This window comes from Oculina patagonica, chromosome 3 (genome assembly GCF_052425735.1).
Source record: "Oculina patagonica isolate OP01 chromosome 3, crgOcupat, whole genome shotgun sequence".
NCBI lineage: Eukaryota > Metazoa > Cnidaria > Anthozoa > Scleractinia > Oculinidae > Oculina > Oculina patagonica.
Genome location: NC_135760.1, coordinates 23,131,524 through 23,154,639, shown reverse-complemented (window position 1 = coordinate 23,154,639; position 23,116 = coordinate 23,131,524). Strand labels below are relative to the sequence as shown.

Below are 23,116 nucleotides of genomic sequence, written 5' to 3'. Positions count from 1 at the left end.
GAGCCGCCGGACGACTGAAGCCGACAACAAACGAAAAATTCATGAGAATGTTTGTTTTTAAACTCTTTTGTACAAGTAATTACTAGTAATTGTTCTCAGCTTTGTGCCACGTGCGCTGCAACATAGGGAATTATCATAATTAGATTCACAGCTTTGAATATATCACACGTTGTTGTAAACATTGACTCGGAAGGTCTTCGGAAGCCTCAAAACCTTCAATTTTGTGTCCAAGTTTTCCCCGCCGATATAGAATTTCAAGAGTTGATTCTCGAGGAACATGAACTTGGTGTACTATATTGTGCTCTGGCTAGAGCGAATTTTTAAATTTCCTTCTCAAAATGAAGATAGCATGTTTCAAAGTTTAGATTTCAAATTTTTACTCTCTTAGAAGCCATTAACTTGTAGCAGTTTTTGAAATCGAAAATTTCGTTCTAGTGGGAGCACAAAAGAAGTTACGATTTATCACTAGGCTATATAATCATTTAATTTGGTGCGCTGTGCTAGCTGCAAACTTGGACACAAAATCGCATTATCTTCAGTTAAACTTTTAAGGGCTTGTAACATCACAGACAACGGTCATCTCTCAGTAAAAGGACAATCATGATGTAATTCCATCATCCCTAAGTATCCTAATTAAATTTTAGAGGAATCGATACTCAAAATGTAGTGAATTAAAGCTTTACAAGATAGCACTCCAACAAAAAATTTGGCTAATGAATATATTAATGAGCAAGGGTCCTGCGCGACCTTAAACAGAATAAAAATGTGCCATTTTGTGACATTTAGAAAATTGAATTAGTTTTTGTTTTTCAATTAAATGATGAAAATTTACGTATTGAATAAAACAGTTCTGATGTATCAAATGCACGTAAAAATTATTTTGTTTGCAAGCAAATTTTGTGCAAAAAAGTGACTCCGTGGGCCATATAGCTCAACCCATGGCATAAACCATCCCAACAGGACAATCACTCAGTTTTACCCCAAGCCACCCCATAAATTGAAAAAATAACTCCTGCACGCTTAGCGTGCCTATGTTTTTAGCAGACAGAGCTGACTCCGACTGATACTACATACAATCCTCCCTAATTTATGTTATGAGGGGATCCTAGAGGCAATTCTGTTAAATGAAACAATATTTTAAGTAAGGAAACCAAACAGAGTTTTTTGTCTCTAGTTTAGCTTCTGTCGTTGTAATACACTGTGATTATAGCTTTTCAAGTCACCATCGTTGACTTTGACAAAGTTTAGATGGTAACGGATTTAAATCATACAACTTGAAAAAATAACGCTTACTTTTTCGACTGTGTTGTTTCCGCGCGTCTTTAAAACAAGAACTTCTTTGAAGTTTTAACCGGGCTGCCAACAACTGTCATATATTTCAACAGTTCAAGATAATAAAAAAGTACAGTTTACTCTAAAAAAGCTAAATAAAGTCCAAAATGTTCGTAAAGTTTCCATTGGTAACGGATAATAGCTTTTCAACATTGCGTGAAAGCCGTGACCCATGTTCTGGTCGACCGAGCAAAGAGATAGTTGCTTGAATGACGTAAGGTTTGTATGCATAAAAATAGCTTGGACATGTCAAAACAAGTACGGTTTTGCAATGTGAATATTCTGTAATCACTCTTATTCAAACGCTTGAATGCCAAAAAATATATATTTCCTGCTAAATAGAGCGCAGACATGTTACATAGGAGAATGATTTAGTAGCATAGCTGCTGGCCTATTCTGTACTAGCTCTGATTCAAACGCTCGAAGCCACAAAAATATACAATTCCTGCTAAATAGAGCGCAGACATGTTAAATAGGGGAATGATTTAGTAGCACAGCTCCTGGCAAGTAGAATGATTGTAAAAACTTTAGTAAGTCAATGATTCAAATGCGTGATTCAAAGCACGGCTGACGAGTTGGCCGAGTGGGAGTATGGGTCTGGTCACCCACACGACGAAACCACGAGCAGAGCAAGAAACCGCGCAGCGCGGTTAAAAATCGATATTTGAAGCCGTTGATTGTTTTTTATCCGGAAATTAAGGTTTCATTTCTCTTTAGATGCTCAAAGATAATTTTTATGGGTAAGGTGGCCTAGCACTTATTTCAAAACAGTTTAGACCAACAATCTGCGAAATCTAAGTGACAAAGCTCATTAAGCGAAGTCTAAATCATAGCAAATAACTTCTATGCACTAACATTTTGTATAATGTATGTATGTTGGGGGTAGGAGATTTTAAATATAATGGAAACCTAATCGGGATCCACGGTGCTTCAAACCAACTTTTAATATACATGGGGGAGGGGTAGGCATCATGATTTGACCTTGTTTTTAAATAAAGATTATTCATATTATTTCAATTTATAATGACTAGGAGGTGCAATCATTCGCGTGTGGCGCTTATTTGTAAAAGAGGGTGGGAGCGCTTGTGTGAGGCTCGAGGTTCATTAATAATAATGCCTCCATTTTTTGTTGTTTATATCTTTCAAATGCAAAGAGTAGGACACGGAGTTCCCGGCGTTGTGGTCTGGCCTATTCACATGCATGTATGGTTCGGGTGGTGAGACCAGATCATATATATGGACGAATAGCGGCTGATAGGGTGATGTCCGATCTCGTCCCGTACTCTAACTATGAAGCGCATTGATCTTTGTAAATGCGCTATACAAGAACCATTACCATTACATTTTTTTCAACAGGCTCCGTGTGGTAGATGGCCGGGGGACTGGGCACACCATGAAAACCTTGTCCATGCCTTCGTACAGTCAAACGGGCAGATTCTTTTGGAAACTAATTACTGTGTAACTAAACACTCAGGCTACGATCCCAAGTTAAGAGCTCTGAGCACTTCAAATGCGGCGTGCCAGGCAAGCGCAAGCCTTTTTCGTTTAGTTGGTAAGTATGATACAATAACATCTTCTAAAATTAATAGCTGACATACTGCCAGGGTAGAATAGCCCATTCCTAATTTACTTTTGGCGACACTGGCTTTAAAATATCCTAAACGAAATCGCTTTTATTTTCGACTGAGCGAAGTCGAAAGAAAAGTTTTCGTTTCAATTAAAATTAACTTATTTGGCAGCAAGCAAAGTTTTAGCGATTTCAATGCTCTTGGACCTGCGTCGCTGGTGAGCCCCAGTCTTAAGTTTTCATTTATTAACATTTACCGGAGGTTTTACTAACTATTTTGTTTTTTAATTATGCGAATTCTGCTTTTTAGATAGAGGCACGTCTTGGTTTGCTAGTGGTTCCTCTACTGCAGCTTCGAGTGTTGACACGAGCACAAATCACTGCGATTATTCAAACAGAAGACTCTGCACGGCAGCTGAAGTTTGCGCCACAAGCCCTGGGGGTCAGAGTTTTGCGGGCGTTACCGGTGAAAGCTCGAACAAAGCACTTCTCGTGGTAGGGGGCGCGTTCCTGGACGCTGCGACTTGCCAAAGACTTTCGCAAACGTCTGGCTATAATGTTGATGGCTTTTTGTGCTGTCCTAGCGATAACTTGCCAAGTCCCAAAGACTTCCTCAGTGACGGTGAGTGTCAATCGTAAAAAAGTACTTTAAAGAAGAGTTTTTCCTTTTCGTTGTTTAAATTTCGATATTTTACAAGTACGTGGCTTGGACAGTGTAGAAGTATAGTGTTAAGTGTTAAGGTAAAGGTAAAGCCTTTTGTCGAGCCTAGTGGCCCATCAGGCCTGGGCTTATACCGGTTTTTCTAGATAGGCTGCTGATGGGATAGGATGCTAGTCCATCACTGGATTAGGTACCACCAGCACTAGTATATTCGCCGGCACCCCATTCATACACCTGGGTGGAGACAGCAATATGAAAATAAAGTGTCTTTACAAGAGTAAAACGCATTGCCCCAGCCAGGGCTAGAATTCGATCCGAAGTCCTGCGCACCAACATTAAGCCACCGCGCTTCTGATATTTTTTGGAGTACTTTTGACGAGCTTTGAGGTGATTGGAAATATGGGAAACACGATATTAATTAATATAATACAAATTCCAAACAGATAAAAGAACCGTTAAACAAATCTCTGCCAATTGAGATAAGATATCCACAAGTAGTCAGGATTTAGATTTCCTTTGTTTAAAATAAATATTGTTGAGTTTCCGAAGTAATATTCCAAGTTTTAGAGCATATTTTCGTTTGGGGATATGGAGGCACAAGACGTATTTGTTTTTTTTTTCTCCAAAAGGTTACGGTTACTTCATGCATAAAAGTGGGAAATGCGCTCATTATATTAACCAAAGGCTGGTACTTAAAACTGACTGCAAAAGCAAAACTGCTCTCCTGAGGTGGTCAAGCGATGGGAGTATTAAACAAGGCACAGACTGCATTGTTGATCAGTCGCTTGGACAGTGCCCTCCGTAAGTAGCTATAGTATAATAGCCTTCATCAGCTCAATTATCTTATCTTAGTACACTCAATTTTCTTAGTACAATTAAATTGAAACAATATATTTCAAATAACAGAATTTCAAAAATACATGGCAGTATTTTTTTCAAAGTAGAGTAGAGTAGAGTAGAGTGGAGTGGAGTGGAGTGGAGTGGAGTGGAGTGGAGTGGAGTGGAGTGGAGTGGAGTGGAGCGAAGTAGAGTAGGGTAGAGTAGAGTAGAGTAGGGTAGAGTAGAGTAGAGTAGAGTAGAGTAGAGTAGAGTAGAGTAGAGTAGAGTAGAGTAGAGTAGAGTAGAGTAGAGTAGAGTAGAGTAGAGTAGAGTAGAGTAGAGTAGAGTAGAGTAGAGTAGAGTAGAGTAGAGTAGAGTAGAGTAGAGTAGAGTAGAGTAGAGTAGAGTAGAGTAGAGTAGAGTAGAGTAGAGTAGAGTAGAGTAGAGTAGAGTAGAGTAGAGTAGAGTAGAGTAGAGTAGAGTAGAGTAGAGTAGAGTAGAGTAGAGTAGAGTAGAGTAGAGTAGAGTAGAGTAGAGTAAGTAAGTAATAAATTGCTTTATTTGCATGACCGTTACCGTCTACAGTGTTGCAAAAGCATATCTAAACTAAAAGTAACAAAACGATCCTATTATATCATACTAAAACTTGATTAAGTTACATCGCTTTCACCTGATAATAACAATGCATCACGTAAATTCATACATGAAGAAATAAACTTCATAACTAGCTTATTAACATGATAATCATTAGAGTTCATAAGAAGTTTAATGTTTTCTGAGGTTGTTTTCCTTTCAAAGTCAGGTACTATCTCATTGATTCGTTTTAAGAATGTCCGCCTTTCGGAAGAGTATTTGCTACAATCTAATAAGAAATGTGTTTCGTTTTCTACTTGATTTGACTTGCAAAATGGACATAATCTATTTGCTCTGGGTATATGGTCAGTCTGATATCTACCCAGTTCAATCATAAGTTTGTGATTACTTAATTTAAATTTCACAAGATTTTTTCTTTCATTAAAATATCTTAACTGTTGTAAATAATCAGATGCAACGTATTCAGTTTTAAAAACTTTAAAAAATTCTAATTTCCTTGAGTGTTCTAGGCTATGTCGCCAGAAAGATATATATTTCTCTTTCATATTGGTTGTGTATCGTTTAATTCTATAATTATCTAAAGATTCCGGGTCGAAATTGGGGAGATGGTAGTGTTCTATTAAATTCAAAAAATTGGAATAAAATCCGGAGTTGTTGATAGAGTGTAAGTTCTTTGACATAAGAAAAGATTGTTTGACAATTGAGTCGTTGTCTTTCTTGTTTAGATAGACAAAGTATTTCATAATTCTCTGGTTAATTGGGATAATTAAAGGTAATCTTCCAAGTTCCGATCTACAAGCTATGTTCGAGGCCTTATTGTTTACTTCTAAGTACCGTTTACAAAATTTGAGATGAATTTTTTCTATTGGGGAACTATCCCAAGTTTTAAAATTCTGTTTCATGTACATCCCCCATATCTCACTGTTGTAGCTTAAGATAGGAAATATCATTGTGTCAAAAATTTGGGATGCAGTATTAGGTCTAAGTCTATTAAGGTTTGAGTGTTTTCGTATACTAAAAAAGGCATGCATCGCTTTTTCTTTTAAGTGTTCGAGTGCAAGAGTAAAGTTTCCCGTTGGGGTTAAACGTGTTCCTAAATACGTGTATTCTTGAACAATTTCAATTGATTCAGTGCCTATATTGAAGCTGATGTCAATGGACTTTCTTTGGCGTTTTTGAAATATCATTATTTTTGTTTTCTTTGGATTAATTTTTAGCATCCACGTTTCGCAATAGGACGAAAGGACGTTTAAACAGTTCTGCAATCCAACTTTGGATCTTGATAGTATAATCAAATCATCTGCGTACAACAGGGAGTTTATTTTTGTTCCATTTGGAAGTACAAATGGATCAGATAGAGTGTTTTCAAATAAATATGGCAAATTATTTATATAGAGATTAAATAAAAGGGGGCTTAGGATACACCCTTGACGTACACCTCGTGAGTATGCGAAAGATCGTGTTTTGTTTTCTCCGACTCTTATTGAGCATGAAGAGTTGCAGTAAAGGCTTTTAATTAAATTGTAAAAATTTCCTCCTATGTTCACTTTGAGTAACTTATAAAATAATCCCTCGTGCCAAACGGAGTCGAAAGCTTTGCGGAAATCTACGAAGCAAGCATATATTTTCTCTTTGTGGTAGTGGACATATTTATCTATTAGGGTTCGTAAGGTAAAAACATGGTCTGCAGTGCGGTTTTCAGGCAGAAAGCCAATTTGTGAATTATGTAAAATCTTGTTGTCTTCAAAATATAAGTATAATCTTTGATTCAGAATGGAACAAAATAGCTTACCAAGACAACTAGAAACACATATGCCTCTATAGTTTGTCGGATCACTCTTGTCACCTGATTTGTAGATTGGGGTTATAAGGCCTTGACACCAAACATCTGGCATATGTCCTGATCGCAGAATAAGGTTGAAAAGTTTGATATAAATAGGCATAAGTGATTCAAGGCTCGCTTTGATCATTTCATTTCTTATTTTGTCAGCAAATGGCGATTTTTTGTTCTTCAGTTTCTTTACCGCTTGACGTATTTCTTGCTCATTTATTTCGTGATCTAAGTTGTTAATCTGTTCTTTTCCATTTTCTAATCTTTGCAGTTCACAAACTTCATGCTCAGGTATGGAAACTGTAAGAACAGTTAAGTAGAGTAGAGTAGAGTAGAGTAGAGTAGAGTAGAGTAGAGTAGAGTAGAGTAGAGTAGAGTAGAGTAGAGTAGAGTAGAGTAGAGTAGAGTAGAGTAGAGTAGAGTAGAGTAGAGTAGAGTAGAGTAGAGTAGAGTAGAGTAGAGTAGAGTAGAGTAGAGTAGAGTAGAGTAGAGTAGAGTAGAGTAGAGTAGAGTAGAGTAGAGTAGAGTAGAGTAGAGTAGAGTAGAGTAGAGTAGAGTAGAGTAGAGTAGAGTAAAACATGTTTATTTTGACAGGATAGCCTATAACGATATATACATATGTGTGATATATAAATGATATATGTTCATTGTAAAAAGGAATGCTTGGAAAAGAGGTTTAAGAAATCTAAAGTAGAGACGGTCGTTGTTCTGTTCTCTTTATTTGCTTATGCCTTAATTTTTCTCCCTAAAGTTTTCAGTTCACGAACGTAAACTCTCTACAAGACGTATTCACCAGCAAATGCCTGGTACCTGAGGCTGGGCAATTGGATCCTGATGAAGACACCGAGTTAGTTGAAAGGGCAGAGTGTGGAGAGGCACATGCCAGCTTTGCATTAAAAAGTAAGTAAATGAAGAAAAGAGGGACAGACAGACAGACAGACAGACAGACAGACAGACAGACAGACAGGTAGCCAGGCGAACAGACAGCTGGGCAGCTAGGCAGACAGACAGCGAAACTACCTGAGCAGACAGAAGATTGAGACAAACTAACTCCCGAGTTAGGATTTCGAGTTGGATTTCGAGTTAGGATTTCGAGTTGGATTTTCGAGTTAGGATTTTCGAGTCAGGATTTTTTTGGCGAAGCAAAACCCATTACAATTATTGAAAGCTTACCGTAAACAGGCTAACCGTAGTGGGCTAACCGGAGTGAACTTGAAAATCCAACTCGAAAATCCAACTCGAAATCCTAACTCGAAATCCAACTCGAAATCCTAACTCGGTAAATAGGCAACCTCCAGAAGACTACAAAGGAAACATGCCCAGAAACATACGTCTGGACTCATAATTTCATGTAACCTACTGCTATAAATAATTACAATTTATTACAAAAATATGAAAAACAATTAGTTAAAATTGAAAAGCATCTGTTCACAAAACAGCGTTTATGGCGTTCAGTTCTGACACGTGGCAGAATGTAGGGGTTTCCCCTTTTCCTAAGGCTCCTTCCTCTTTGGGGTGGAAGCAGATTGTGAAGGGGATTGGTACTATCGGTAGTTAACTTAACTCATAATAGCCTATCTTTGGTTCTAATTTCTTCAGTTATGGGTATTTATTATTCCACTATTGCGCCATTTTACCATATTGGGGCAAAAGAACGGGCAAAATATGCCACGTTATTACACAGGGCAAAAATACGGGCGGACAAACTTGCGGAATATTGGCCCAAACAAAGTGAAAAAATTAGTAGAATAATAAATTCCTTATTCGATGGTTTGACATATAATACGAGCGGACATTTTGCTACGCAACTCGCAAAATATCCCCGCGTATTATATGTTTAACCATCAAATAAGGTGTAATATTTGCTGGTATTTGGAGTTTACCTGGTATTTGGCGGTTACCTGCAAACCAATTAGGCTCATGGCGTTTGTTTTTTTCTTTGTCCCGCAGGACCTCTATTATTTCCGCAACCTTCGTCGAAGGGCGATACCTACAGTATAACAGGGGTCTAAAATTTTGATAGACACTTTTATTTATTTCTCCCAGGAATCCACGGATACCTGAAACACTCAAGCGACAAATGTGTTGGTGTAAAAGCAAACAAGCTGGTGTTCCAATCTCAGCCTCCCTGTACGTCTGGCGAACAAGTTTTCTATAAAGAAAGCTTCTCGTCGCCACTGGTTCATGTGGCAAGTGGAAAATGTGTCGCAGATCCCGGCTCAGATGGCACGGTAAGATATGATGCAATGCAAACAAAGGTTACTACTAGTGACTCGTAATAGTCTAGACATTCCCGTCTTTGGCATTCTATTGCTGCTAAACCTGTAATGTTGACGTTTAACTTTCAAACATATTTGTAAAGGTTTTTCATATTGAACAAATTGAAGTCACGGTGACGTCATAACGCGTTGCCATGGCAACTACAAAAGTGGTCAATAAAACCCTATTTTTAACCGTTTGAGGCTAATTTGCATTGTTCCAATAACCAACGCCTTGGAACAGCTAAACTGTACCTTAATAAGTGAAAGTCAGAATCGAGAAATGTAGTTTCGTTCTAAATTCTGTGTAGCATCAAGTGCTGATTTGCTGTTGTTTCATGGCACTAGGCACTGACTCTAACAGACTGTACATCATCTGGATTGGGAACCTTTACCTACGACGGGACGACCCTTGGTTATAGCGGAGGTAAGTGCGTGAAGCCGCAGGGAGGTGGAAACAGTCCAGCGGATGACGAGGAGTTGGTGATTCAAACAGAATGCTCTAGCCCAGCTTCAACATTTCATTTCGCTGGTACGTCTTTTTAATGTTTCATTTATGAAGTTCATTGACAAAACTTGCTTGCTTACTTAAACCCTTTCGCTCTTAGTTGAGCATAGGTACACGGAAACCATTGCTTGCCATCGTGTTCTGTTTCGGGCTATCCTTAAGCTGCCACTAGGTGTAGCCTGTTTTGCTCGCCTTGTCGTCTACAATTCTTGTCCAGCTGTTCCTGGGACGGCTGCGGCTCCTCTTCCCCTGTGGGTTTCATCTCAGTGCCTACTTGGTGACATTGCAGTTAGTTTTCCTGAGGGTGTGCCCAATCCAATCGCACTTTTGCCTTCTTATCTAGATGTTGATCCTTTTCTGCTCAGTTATTGTCCATAGTTTTTCCTTTGTTATGACCTCTCGCCAGTGGATACAGTGGCCAAAGATCACTCTTAAATGCGAAGGTTACATCCAACCACGGTTCCAACTCAATACCAACTAAAAAGGCTAAGATTACAACTGTAGCCTTAGGGCACAGAGGAGTCGAGTTTGTCCGCACTTCAAAATTTCTACCGTGCAAAACGACCTTCTAAGCGATCTTGTAAGCGTACGTGGTCCAGCGAAATCCAGCGCCCGAAGACGATTTATTTCGCCCTACCAGCCACTACCCACTACCCAACCACTGTCAGTAAGCGATATCACCAGGCGTGTAAACAGATAGTGTCGCATGCCGGCACTGTATCACGTACGTTTGCAAGATCGTTTAGAAGGTCGTTTTGCATGGTAGAAATTTTAAAGTGCCGACAAACTTACTCCTCTGTGCCCTGTGCTGCAGCCGGTTATACGGATTCGCGATAAAGATAACACTTTATGTCCCAAGAGTAACAATTTTTTCCTCACAATAACAACAATTCTTGATAAAGGAAACGTTATGGGATATTTTAATAAATTCTGCCAACATATAAGATAAGAAAATGTAAGAAGATCTGTCAGAAGAATTTTTATGTAGATATTTGATAACGATAACAGAGGACGCTGCTGGTAACCTTATTGGTTTTTACAGAGTGAAATGTTGAATAAACACTGTTTGAATCGCTCTTTATTTCTCTAAATATGCAAATGGCAGCTGTGGAAGCTCTTGCACATGCGTAGAAGGCTACGAGAAGCATGGCGAAAACTGTTTTCCCATCAACAATTGCGAGACAAATGATGGTGGTTGCCAAGGTAATGCCGATTGTGTCTACACAGGACCCGGTACAAGCATGTGTGTCTGCCCTCCTGGCTATAGGCTCAACTCAGATGGAACAAAGTGCGACCAGTGCCCCAATAACAACTGCTACACTCAGTGTCAGTTTGTAGATGACAACGAACTGAAGAGTGTAACCAGCCTTCAGGCCCACGTTGAGATTCGATTCTTAAATATCAAGACATCTGATTTGGAAGCATATATAGGAGATACCACTACCGAGCTCGTTGTCTATGCGCACCAAATAACGATTTCTGGGGTTCTGACGCTTCCAAGAAGCCTTGCCAAAGTTGCTTTCTTTGCCAATGAGATCCTTAAAGAAAACGGAGGAGAAATTGTGCTGTGGAATAATGCCCAACATACAACGCCAACTACAGGTCGCCGGGCAGCAGTTAAAGTTGTAAATGGAAAACTTTTGTGTCAAAACCATTATTCAGGCAATTCCCCGTGGCCAGGATATGTCCAAGGAACAGTTCTGAACATCTATACATCGAAGTCATCAGTACCTTTTTCATGCTCTGGAAACTACAACACAAGGGATATTTCAATACAAGCTGCTATCAAATCCAAGCGAAATCCAAAGAGAGCTCTCGATGTTGAACTATATTCACTGATTTTAAATTGCGCAAAAGTCGTTGCACAGGGAATAAATTTTGCAAAGGAAGGCAAGCTGCTCAGAGGAAGTCTTCCAGTTACATTGACTCAGCATGTTTTAGATGAAGTTCGAGCAGCTAAGGACGAACAACTAGATACAGGATCTGTGGATGCTCTAAGATTGGATGCAAAGAATTTATTAGAAGATCTTTCCCTTCGTGCTCGCGGATTTTACAAGGTACCTTACCTATCGCTGAAAGCACATGAGAAGATTCTAGTCCTCATAAAGGATGACGCAAAAATGGCCATACAGAAGTATGAAAGATTCGAGAGAATATCCCAAGACTTTGCAGAAGGGATTGAAGCCACAGACTCTATGACAGAACTTATGACAACTATCGTGAGGAAAAACGACCTGGACGTTGAAGCTCTGCAAACGGAACTTCAAGCAGCAAGAAAGGATGTGCAAGCAATGAAAGCCAAACTTGATGATGCAGTAACTGCCTTAGACACTGCCAAAGCAACATTCGAGGCAGGGGTGCGAGCGTACTCAAACCAGCAGATTGCTAACGCAGTGTTCTCTGTGCTCGGAGGAATTACAACTATATTTGCTGGTGGGGCTGGCGCAGTAATGGGTTTTACAATTGAACTGAGCTCTCTTGGTAGTGACATAAGTAAAATTCAGAAGACCCTCTTCAAGATAAACATTATAATGGACTCTATTTCCAAGATTACTGAAGCTGCAACTGCGTTCACGGATCTTCATTACGATGTCCTGCCCTACGCCGGCACTGGCATTTCTGATTACTATTCAAAATCTATGCCCGAGAAAAATGACCAAAGTTTGGCGGTTATGATCAAAGAGTGGGAAGTGTTTGAGGCAGAAGCAGACGCATTTCTTGGAGTTGGTACAGCTAGCGGTATCTCAGGAGCATCAGATTACCTAGCAGCGCTTAAGACAGTGGCAATTTGGGGGAGGGGATACCATGAAAAGTCTATCACGGTACAAGAGCTTCTAGCAAGGTTGACAAAACTAAAAACACTTAAGAATGAACAGCATCAAGCACAGGCAAATATAAAAGCATCTCGCGACAATGCACTAGAAAACACAGAAGTGAACGGAGAGCTATTGATAGAAATGGCACTGCAAAAGCAACGACTTCGTAACATAATGGTTGAAAAGCTGATGTCTTTCTGTGATTCTTACTTCTACAACTGGTTGTCGGAATGTCCTGTGATGCCTACCATGTCAGATGATTTGTACGCTTTACACGAGAAGGTTAATCAGGGTCTCAGCGCTGTTATCAATGCTGTTGCGAACTTTGCACCTTTCATTCCACAGCAATTTGAAGCAACCATAATAATAGCGGACGATGGAGAATGCAATTCTCGTCGTAAGCGGGCATTGATTGCTCAGAAGAGACACCAGTTGGAGAAGCGGTCAAGTGGAGGAGCAAACCAGTTGGCACTGAACACTCTCAAATGTCCAATTTCAGAGCTCAAGCGCACTAAAGGCTTTCTATTCAAGCTTGACGAGAACGATCGACACATTTTCAGGGGACACGAGCGGGTTCACGTGGACGAGTTTGAGATATATTTTAAAGGTGCCGAGTTTGGCCCAGATGAAACAGAGAAAGAAATAACTGCATGGATTTCCTTTACTGGCCTGATGACAGATGTATTCAGAGGAATACGATATGAGTTTCTTGCTCCTCCTCGTGTGACAGAGTTCTCTTATCAGATCAAAGAAGGTGGCGGCTACGAGGTGACGCAATCTGGTAAAGTAAGCGACAAATATGAAGAATACTACGATGGAATTGCTGCTCTCACCACCTGGAGTGTCAACCTTCCTGACGCGCTGAATAGCCCAAGCCTGGATTTGTCAGGAGTAACCCAGGTCAAATTGAAACTCAAGGGAACGCGAGTACCTATAGAGCCAGTTAAGGATGCCAATGAAAATGAAGGCCAAGGCGATAGGAATTCGGGCAAAGATCAGAGAGATGAAAAGAACGACAAAGCAAAACGTCCAAAAGGATCGAAAGAGAGGAAAATATCGAAGAGCTTCTAAAGAAGGGGATCACTAATCAACAGCAGTAGCTGGAAAAGGTTCTGAAGAAATATGGCATTTATCCACGATAAATGTTAAAAGTAGAAGTTAGCTTTTTATTGCTACATAGCAATAGAAATACGTAGGTCATTAATGCAGACGTGTGCTAATTGCATTTATTGCCAATAAAACAAAATGTTTTGGCCATTTGTCTGTGTACTTCTAGTCAATAGCTACGAGCCATTTATGGCTATACGTGAACGTCACGTGATATGGCACGAAAAACTACTTTAGAGTACAGTAAATTATCTGCTTTCTAGCAATAGAAAATAGTTTCGCGATCCTGTTATAGTTTTGCAGCAGTTTAGTAGATTCCACAATATCTATTACATTGATATAGGATATATTCAACGTACATTACAGAGTCTGTCGGATTAGCCCAATTGGTAAGGTGCCAGCCTGCGGCTCGGGAGGTCGTGAGTTCAAATCCCAGAGGGTCAAGTTTTTTTTAAGTTTTTTTTTACCCTGTAGCAATAAAATGGTTTGTTTATTACATCAACCCGATTTAGCTTTCGAATGCTCCTTCATGTACGATGCTAGCTTTACAGATAGAGTAGATAGACACGAAAGTCATCGATCGATTATGGCTCTCAATGTCCACTTTTTTGGCGGTCGATTACTTTCTACACGCAATTTTCAGCCACATTTTGTTTCATTGCTTCTTGTTTTTCTTTTCAAACCTCTTTAAATTTTAAAGGCCGCCTTTATACTCCACTCCAACGGTAGATTTTTAAACACGAAAAAGATGTTCCCACCCTCATATACTGCGTAATACTTCCGCTGTCCAAAGATTGAGCATGCACGGGCCTTGATACAAAACGAAATTACTGATTCTCCTCAACTCATCGTCATACACACGGGAACAAATGATCTAGAACTGACACACACAGCGGATGATCTGATATCTGAAATTACCACTATGATTACAGAAGCCTCAACTAAATTTCCCTCTAGTAATATTATCTACTCAACACTGCTTCCACGAGCAGATGTTTCATCTTAAAACATTGCTTACATTAACGAAAAAATTTGCGTTCAATGCTCAAAGTTACCAAATGTGCGCCTGGTCACTCATGAAAACGTATTTGCAAAAGGTCCAGCTGTCTTATATGACAATAAACATTTACAAAGACGTCACATTGGTTTATTTGCGGCCAATCTAGTAGAAGCGATTCGTGGTAGAACGAAACCAGCACGATTAATTAGCAGCCAAACAAGGTCTCCGCCCCGTCAACAAAACAGAGCAATCCTGGGAACAGTACCTCTTGGAACATATGCATCATACAGCAGCGCAGTCAAGGGCTTTCCCACAGAAATGCCTCGCCATCAACAAGGACCTTACATTCCAATGGTTCCACAGGCTCAACAGCAAGAAAACCGCTTAATATATGGACAATCACCGAACAATCCCGTAATAAACAATTCAGTTCATTCTCAGAATAAAGACTCATCTGTAGAAGTTCCAAGAGAACTAATATCCTTTTTAGATTCATTAAATCGTTTATTTAGCTTTAAATTATTTACCAGAATGAAATATCAGGATATAGATCAGTAATCCAAGATTCTATTAATTCGAGAAAAGGTGGTCGTAACTCCGATGGTATTGTTTTACTTTACAAAAATGCATTACATGATTGGATTTCAATTGTGAAAAAATCACCAAATTTTCTATGGTTTAAGATCAACAAAGATTATACTAAAACCAACAAAGATATATACACATGTGGACTTTACATTCCTCCGCACAACTCAAGATATTTTGATAATGAATTATTTGAAGAACTTGAAACGGACATTGCACTTTTTTCCTCCCATGGATCGGTTCTTCTTATGGGCGACTTTAATTCAAGAACAGGGAAATATTCTGATAGTATCTGTCAAGAAGGGTCGAAAGTTATTCCAAATGACCGATCTGAACTTTCGCTTAATCCAACTCAGCGAAATAGCTTTGACAATGAAGTGAACAATCACGGAAAAAGACTTCTTGAAATATGTAAAAGCGCCGATCTCAGAATAATGAATGGAAGAGTCAGTGGGACTCTTTGGGGAGAGCTACCTTTCACGGGAGAAATGGTATAAGTGTAATTGATTACGCACTGTGCGATCAAGATTTATTCTTAAATGTTTCAAATTTTATAGTAAAACAGCCCACTTCATTATCAGATCATAGCCCTATAGTGACTTGGCCAAATATTAATTGGACCAATTCTGATACATGTATTCCAAAAGGATCGCATAATAACATCAACTCTTTAACGCGCATATCAAAACAGTTTGGGAAAGCGATTCTACACTGAAATTTAAAGATGCTTTACGCTCTCCAGTTATCCTAGCCTGCGTAGCTGGCGGTATTGGGTATAACGCGCGCAAGCAAGCGGCGAAGCCGCGACAGCGAGCGGCGCAGCCGCGAGTGGCTTGGGGCGGGGGGCTTGAAATACCGCCTGCCCGGATGGGCTGCTTTTTGGCTTCCGCCCCCTTATTTGCATTTTGACAAACTGATGAAAGATTCTGTGGTTTCGAATATCTCAACCAATCAGAGGGTAGATCGTAATATGAAACTTTGTATTTGGCGCGAAAAAGAGTTGCCCTGCGAAGAGAGCGGGGAGAAGCCATCGGGAAATCAAAACAAAGCGCCGATGTGTTTCGATGGCGTCGAAGGGCGACACGCCGAAAAAGCATGTCAAAGAAAGAGAACAGCCAACAGCTAGTGTCAATGATAATTGCAGGCTTTGCTGTTGTCCGCTTAAGATCAAGTATGGGGAATTCAAAAAGACATCACACATTTCGACGCAAAACCTTTTCAAGGTTCCAAAACGTGAAGGATTTGCGAATGAGACTTTGGCAGAAATGTGTTCAAAGATTGGGCTCACGATAGAGAGATCAGGCAGTTTATCTGATCGTGTTTGCCATGCCTGCGGAAGAAAAATCAGGAACGTTTGTGAACTGTTTAACTTTATTCGACGGAATTTGCAGAAGGAGAAAGAATCTTCCACGAGTACTGATAGTTGTGATAGTTCTCTGAGGTTTAAGCGGCTTTTGCCAACGACCATTTCTTCGCCCGATCGAAGTCCTCGAAAACGAAAAGGGCAGAAAGCAAACTCTGAAAAGACCCGTGATGATTTTAAAGAAGGAACAACCGCACGGAAATCTCTTGGATTCGACAGTACGCCACCACCGAACGACCTCGCGAACGACAACATTGCCTCGAGCACGCCGGAGGAAAATAATATCTCACCTCAACAACGCGCCGAAATTGCTTCCGCGCATCTGAACGTTGAAGATCTGCTAGAAAGCTCCACTACAGAAGTTAAAGTTGTCGTTGTCAAACCGAGTGGTAAAGTGGATTCCTTTAGCAGATTCGAAGATAAAACCAAGTCGATGATAGTCAATCTGTGCAAAAAGGAATGGAAAACGGTGGCGAATTTGGCATTCTCGCACCCGAATGTGCGAGATGAATTGTCAGAATCTCTGCAAAAGGTTGTTTGCATGGAGTTCCAAGAATTATGTAACACAAGTACAGATTCAGTTTTGAAGAAGACGAGGCCCGAAGATTTGGCCGCATTCTCAAACAAAGTGTTAGTTCACGAGGCGGAAGTTTGGTGTCCTTTCTGGATGGATTGCGTTAGAGGTGCGTGTAATGTGGGAAATTCTTCTGAGCTGGATGTAAAGAAAACCAATTCAATGGCCTTGATCACATCCATTGCCGCTCGAGCTAGAAACCCCACAATGTCAGCAGTGGCATACCGAATCTCGGGAGTTCTATTTCACAGTGGAGTTAAGTATGAAGATCTTCGATTGTTAAATAAACTGGGTGTCTGCATGTCCCCAGATATGATTGTTGAATTTCAAAGAAAGATGGGCGAGAGTTGTGAGTCGAAAGTTTGTCATTGGAAGAAGGAGATAGAGAAAGTAAAGGTAGCGGGCAAGTTATTGGATGAAGTCAAAGAAAAGCAAGTCGGTCATCACGAAGACGACATTATGCGTGTGGACGTAGACTTCTCAGAGCAAACCTTAAAGAATTACAAATTCTTCAAGGCTGATGCATTTGAATTATGCCAAGAGCACCTCAGCAGTGTTGCAAATGGAAGATCTGTTCTCACTGACCAGGATTTGGCAGGTGCTTCTGAAATCATCGCAACAACGACCCTCCCGTATTACAGGTATTTTGTGAATTATAATAATTTTTTGGGTTGTGAATTACAGTAATTCATTATAAAATTGAAATTGTATACAAAGGAACACCTGTAATAGAGATGCATTTGGAATTAACAGTTGGCAATTGGCTAATCTGTATTGTTTTTTTTAATATAATAATTACCCTTTGTTTTTAGCGTATTGAAATTAATTATGACACTTTTAAACTTTAAAAGACCCCAAATCCATTATTTCGTTTGGCTTAGGTTTGACTATTATGCATTTTACTGTTGGCTCAGATGTTCATGGTATATAATGTTTAAGTTTGCTCCATCTCTTTTTATCTCTTATCCTCTTAGAAGCAATATACCACAGCAAATGATTAATCAAAGTACTGCCAACTTATCAAAATAATAACCTGTTACTTATGAAATAAGGCTTAATCATATCAAAAGGTGGTAGACTTGTAAGTCAATTACAGTAGGTGGATACATGTATTTATCTATTTCTTTTCCTTGATCTAAGGGTGGTTGGTGACAACATTGACCTGGAGGTTCATGCAAGAGTTCAAAGTGCAGAACACAGCAACCGATCCATTCATTGGACCCAGCAGTATGCTGTTTTGAACAGAGTGATTGAGCCTAATTTGGACACGACACGTCCAAGAAAGTCTTTCAAAGAGGTCCAGTTGATTGATCTCCTTCCAGACAAGGGAACGCTTGAACGCCTCAAGCAGAGATTGGCAGTGATAGTGAGCAGGGTCATTTGCAAGTACCTACCAAAGTTCAATCCGTTCAGTGATGTAGTCATCCGCCATATTCCTCATCGCTACTCAGATGATATGAAAGCTAAATCCAAAACAGTAAGTGGAAAATATTTTATTTCACTACAAGCAAGCAGTGTTCCTACTTGCCATTGTTATGAAGATGGAATAAACAATAACAAGGTGCCAGTTTAGAAAGAAAAAGTGAATAATGAGATTAATTATATACTTTGTCAAAGGGAATGTTCATTTTTTATGAGGTGGAAGAAGTTGGGGGGAGGGGTAGGATTTGAGGGAGCAAGAAAAAGGTTTAGCTGTAAAGGGGGGGGGGCAGTCCGAAGAATATGGTCTGTAAGAGGGGGGCACTGTTGTAATGAGGGCTTCTGTAATAATTAAATAAAATTGCCAGAATGCCCAAAATAACATTCCTAAGATTCGGACAATTCAATTGTTCATAATAAGGAAGGGGGGATTATATATAACAGGGACTATCTGTCAAATCCCACAAGCTTCCCCCCCCCCCCACCTTTCCCATATAAAACATAAACAATCAAATTGAATTTTATGAAATCAACATTTTTAGAATTTCACATGAGAAAAAATACTTCCAAATAAATTTGTTGAACCATCCATCAATGTTTTTAGTAAAATTGCGTGGAAGAGTGTTTTCAAATCTAATACCCAGCCCTTCAAGTTGGTGTTATTTGGAAACCACATTTATTTTGTTGACTCCAGTTTGATGTAATATTCTAGCATGTTTTTTAAAATGATGTATCGGTAAATGTTTTACAGAAACACAGAATTGGCACCCTTAAGTTCGATTTCCCCAAATTTTCAACTTTCTGGTTTATTGGCTAGTGATTTTACTTTTCAATGAATTTGTTTTTTTTGCAGTGTAGTCTTGGCATTGAGTTTTTCAACCCAAATGTTGCAAGCGAGATGGCACAACTTCTAATTTCAAATCAGCAGAAGTATGTCCCATCTTTCCAGACTAATGGAGAAACCATCATTCTCGAAACCGTCCCATTTCACGGAGAACAACTATTCGAAGAAAGGGCTCGGAATACACAGTGGGTCTATCAAGATGGTGATAATGCCTTTGACAGACTTGAGGGACTTGAAACTGAATTTGCAGATTGGCATGCAAAGATGAACTTGTATTTGGTTTGTATAAAATTTAACAAATATACAATATAGAAGTGGATCCTTAAGGGTTTGTTTTGAAAAAATTATAAAGACTATGTCTAATAATTTATTGTCCAGGAGATGGAATCAGGCAAATTTTCCAGTAAACTACCTGGTTGATTGAGATGATGGTTACGAGACACTTAATTTTGACATTTCATTGAAGCTTTCATTAACCCTAGATCCCATATAGGATTACTAAAAAATATATTTTATTACCAATTTCAATCATGGCTCAAGAAAAACTTTTATTCCAGCCTGGCCAGTAACTCTTCAATTTTATTTCCCCCCCCCCTTCCCACTTTTATAATTCATGATTGGTTTGCCAGGGCTCCTGCCCATCTGGCACAATAACATAAAAAGTCACTTCTCCCACAACAGTAAAATCTACTTGTCTTGTACAACCGGACGTAGCATTTGCCAAGTCCTGCTAGTTGAATGTATGCATATCTACTGTTTATATTGCTCTTTAGTGCAAACAGACTTTTGAGTCTCACTCAAAAAATAAGGATTCAAAAGAACATTAAAATGTACATGTGTTATCTGGAAATAAGAATAAAACTTAACATTTATTCATTAAATAGCATGTCTGCATACAAATAAATATCTACTGAGGCTTTCTGTGTATCAACACAGTAGTTATATAGAGCAGGGTCCAGGAAGACTTTGAATGAAATGAAATCAAAGCCACTGTAGCCAGGGAAAATTACCTTTACTAATCTCAGGGAGGGAGGGAAAGACACAGATAAAAGAATACTTAAATGGCAATCAACAATTAAAAATTTGTATGAATTTTATTTACTTTACATGTTACTGTCTTTGATATTATGTTATTTAAATTTTAAGCTTGAAAGTGAAATCTTTGTGGACCACTCTTCAGCTGCAGAGGTTGGAACTTCTCGTGCAAGCATGAATAGAACGTTCAAGACGAATGCTGCAAAGGGAGTGAAAAACCACTATAATGAATACAAGGAGTTTCATCAACGTGAAACGGAAGCACATATCTGCGCCTCATTTATGGAGATGTCAGGAATGACAACATTTGATGGTATGAAACCAAATAAAATAAAATTTGAAAATAATTAGCCCAATCTGATGAAAATATTTTGGTGCAAAACACTATTTCAATGTTACTCCTGTAATTCTCATTCTTACAGTATGTAGGTTTATAAACCAACATATCGAAAATATGAGTTTACTGAGGCAGGTACATCATTGCCTTCCCTGAACCAGTGTTATATTACTGTTCACCAAGTGGGTAGAGGGAGACTTTAAAAGAAGTGCAAAATTGGCTTTCCATGGGAGAATAGTATTCTACCTTAAGTATATATACTTTCATATACATACCTAAACTTATGAAAACCCAACATTTTTTTAAACCTGAAGCTTGAAAAAGGTACCCCTTTTGGGCGGAGCCTCCCTGTATAGGCCATTATAGGAAATCCCCCCCCCAGGAGTGTTGCTTAAGTCAAACCTTCTGTAATATATGAAACATTTTATTCTTTTGGTGCAGAACATCCAGATTATGACATGCCATCCAAAGATGACTTGGGAAAAGAAGGTCGAAGGAAATGGTTGCATGAAGTTTGCCTAAAGTACGTTGAGAAATATCTCATGACAGACAGTGAAGTTGATCCTTTGGTTCAACAGGTGCACGAGTTAGCGGGTGCCTTAGATGAAGATGGTTTCTTGTGTCGCGTGGATGGGTGTGACAAAAGATATGTTCACCACTCCGGTAGAGTCAAGTAAGTATTAAAAATTTAGTTAATATCAATATTAATACATATCAGAAAAAGAACTGAGGGTATCCACCAAAAAGAAAATTATTTTATTTTTTTTTCATGCATGAGATTTACAGGAAGAAAGATTGGTCCATTAATACCAAGTGAGGGTATTAATGAACAATAAATGGGTATCAATCACACACATGATTTAAAAGGAAACTCTTTTTAAAGGAAACACTGTTTTTTATAACATTAAGAAATAAATCAAATTCCAAATTTAACATGAACAAATTCATTAATAACTGTTGCTGAGTTTCATTTTAATTGTTGTAGACATGAAGTTGTGCACCATAACATTGTTTGGGAAAGATATGAGCCAGGAAAGGAGAAAGATGTCATGGGATTTTACCACTGTAGAGCGTCATGTGGTCTGGTGTTTTCCACAAAATCTCCAGGAATTGGTAAGTAACTCATTAAGGGCCACAGAATTTCATTCGGGATAGAATATTAACTAGTGTAGATGACTAAAATCATTATTGATGAACCAATTTACTTAACGAACAGTCCCTTTATCTAGGTATAATAATGATCCCTAGTTGAAAACTTCATACTCCCTTGGATAATTAGGGCATCATAGTCCTGAGTGTAATTTTAATTTCTTTGTTTACAGCCATGAAAAACAAGAACATCCAAATGTTACTGTTGAGACTGATCAGGATCAGCAAGAGGAAGGAAACCAAAAAGCAGGCAAAGAAGATATCTTGTTTAATTATCATCAGGCAAAGCTGGCATTTGGTCTCATATTGTTTGAGTTTGATGATGCCATTAAAGAAGGGTATGGTGAGAGAATTCATGACATTTACAAGGTTGCCCTGCTTTTGTACAAAGCCCATGGAAAGACAAAGTATGCGTATGCCATTCTCCTGTACCTGACCAAAATTGAAGCAATCTTGTCGGAATCAGAAGCACACAACCTTAAATGGAACAGAACATTTAACAAGCATGGGTTGCCAGGAATGAACATTCCACTCGACTTGCGAACTGAGCAATACAATTGTGCAGTTAAAAGCATGTGGAGGTCACTTGGTTCCAATATCAATGAAGATTCAGCAACTAGAGTGGCAAATACTGTTGAGCCAATGGAAGGTATCCTGGATGCTATTAGACGTGACTGTGGACTTCCAGAAATCCAAGGTTACAGGTCAGCAGGGAATTCTGAAGTTCCTGTTCTGCAAGTGATCAAAGATCTTGTGCAAATTAATGCATTTAAGTATAAAGCAGGCAGGGAAGGACACCCATCATTTCCAAAGTTCCACTCTAGTTTACTAAGGAATCTTGATTACCGTGATCTCCATACATGGATGAATGATCTTCTTAAGACATGGGAGACCATCTATGAGTTAAATAGAGTTTAGCTGTAATGGTAATTTGGAGCCTAAATTGATAGAAAAATATTCAGTGCTTTCTGCATATTACTGATCATTGGAGTTCCATCACTCTATCAGTTATTATAGTTCACCACTGAATTTTCTCCAATTCCAGGAATAAACATTCCACTTGACTTGTGAAATATTATTCCTTGAAGCTAGGCTTTTCGGGCTAATATTTGTTTTAAGAACATCAAATTTCCGCGGGGCAACTATTAGCCGATAGTTCCTCGACAGAAGCACTCTATAAATTTGTTTAATTATAGTGTGCCAGTTGTGAAATTGATAAGGGTGTGGTGGTCATTTGAGGAGTGACAATGGGCTTCCAGTGATCTGGGGGAAGTTTTTATTCTTATCCTTGTTTTTGGCTTGCAGAAATCATGATTT

At 39.1% G+C, this 23,116-nt stretch overlaps 3 protein-coding genes across 3 annotated transcripts in view; all 3 read left to right on the top strand.

Moving 5' to 3' along the window:
- Window positions 1-23,116, top strand: part of LOC144645903 (uncharacterized) — a 112,204-nt gene that overhangs the window by 63,902 nt on the left and 25,186 nt on the right. The window lies entirely within an intron of this gene.
- Window positions 2,803-23,116, top strand: part of LOC144645901 (uncharacterized) — a 62,456-nt gene continuing 42,142 nt past the window's right edge. The window contains exons 1-2 of the mRNA XM_078505423.1: window positions 2,803-2,884; window positions 3,210-3,521. The gene's annotated coding sequence lies outside the window, so the exon portion shown is untranslated. The remainder of the gene's footprint in view (window positions 2,885-3,209; window positions 3,522-23,116) is intronic.
- LOC144645741 (uncharacterized) lies at window positions 20,509-23,003 on the top strand. The gene is made up of 4 exons (XM_078505286.1): window positions 20,509-20,626; window positions 21,092-21,323; window positions 21,636-21,760; window positions 21,969-23,003. Exons 1-4 carry the CDS (start codon window positions 20,596-20,598, stop codon window positions 22,715-22,717), a joined length of 1,137 nt encoding a protein of 378 aa, XP_078361412.1. The 5' UTR covers window positions 20,509-20,595; the 3' UTR covers window positions 22,718-23,003.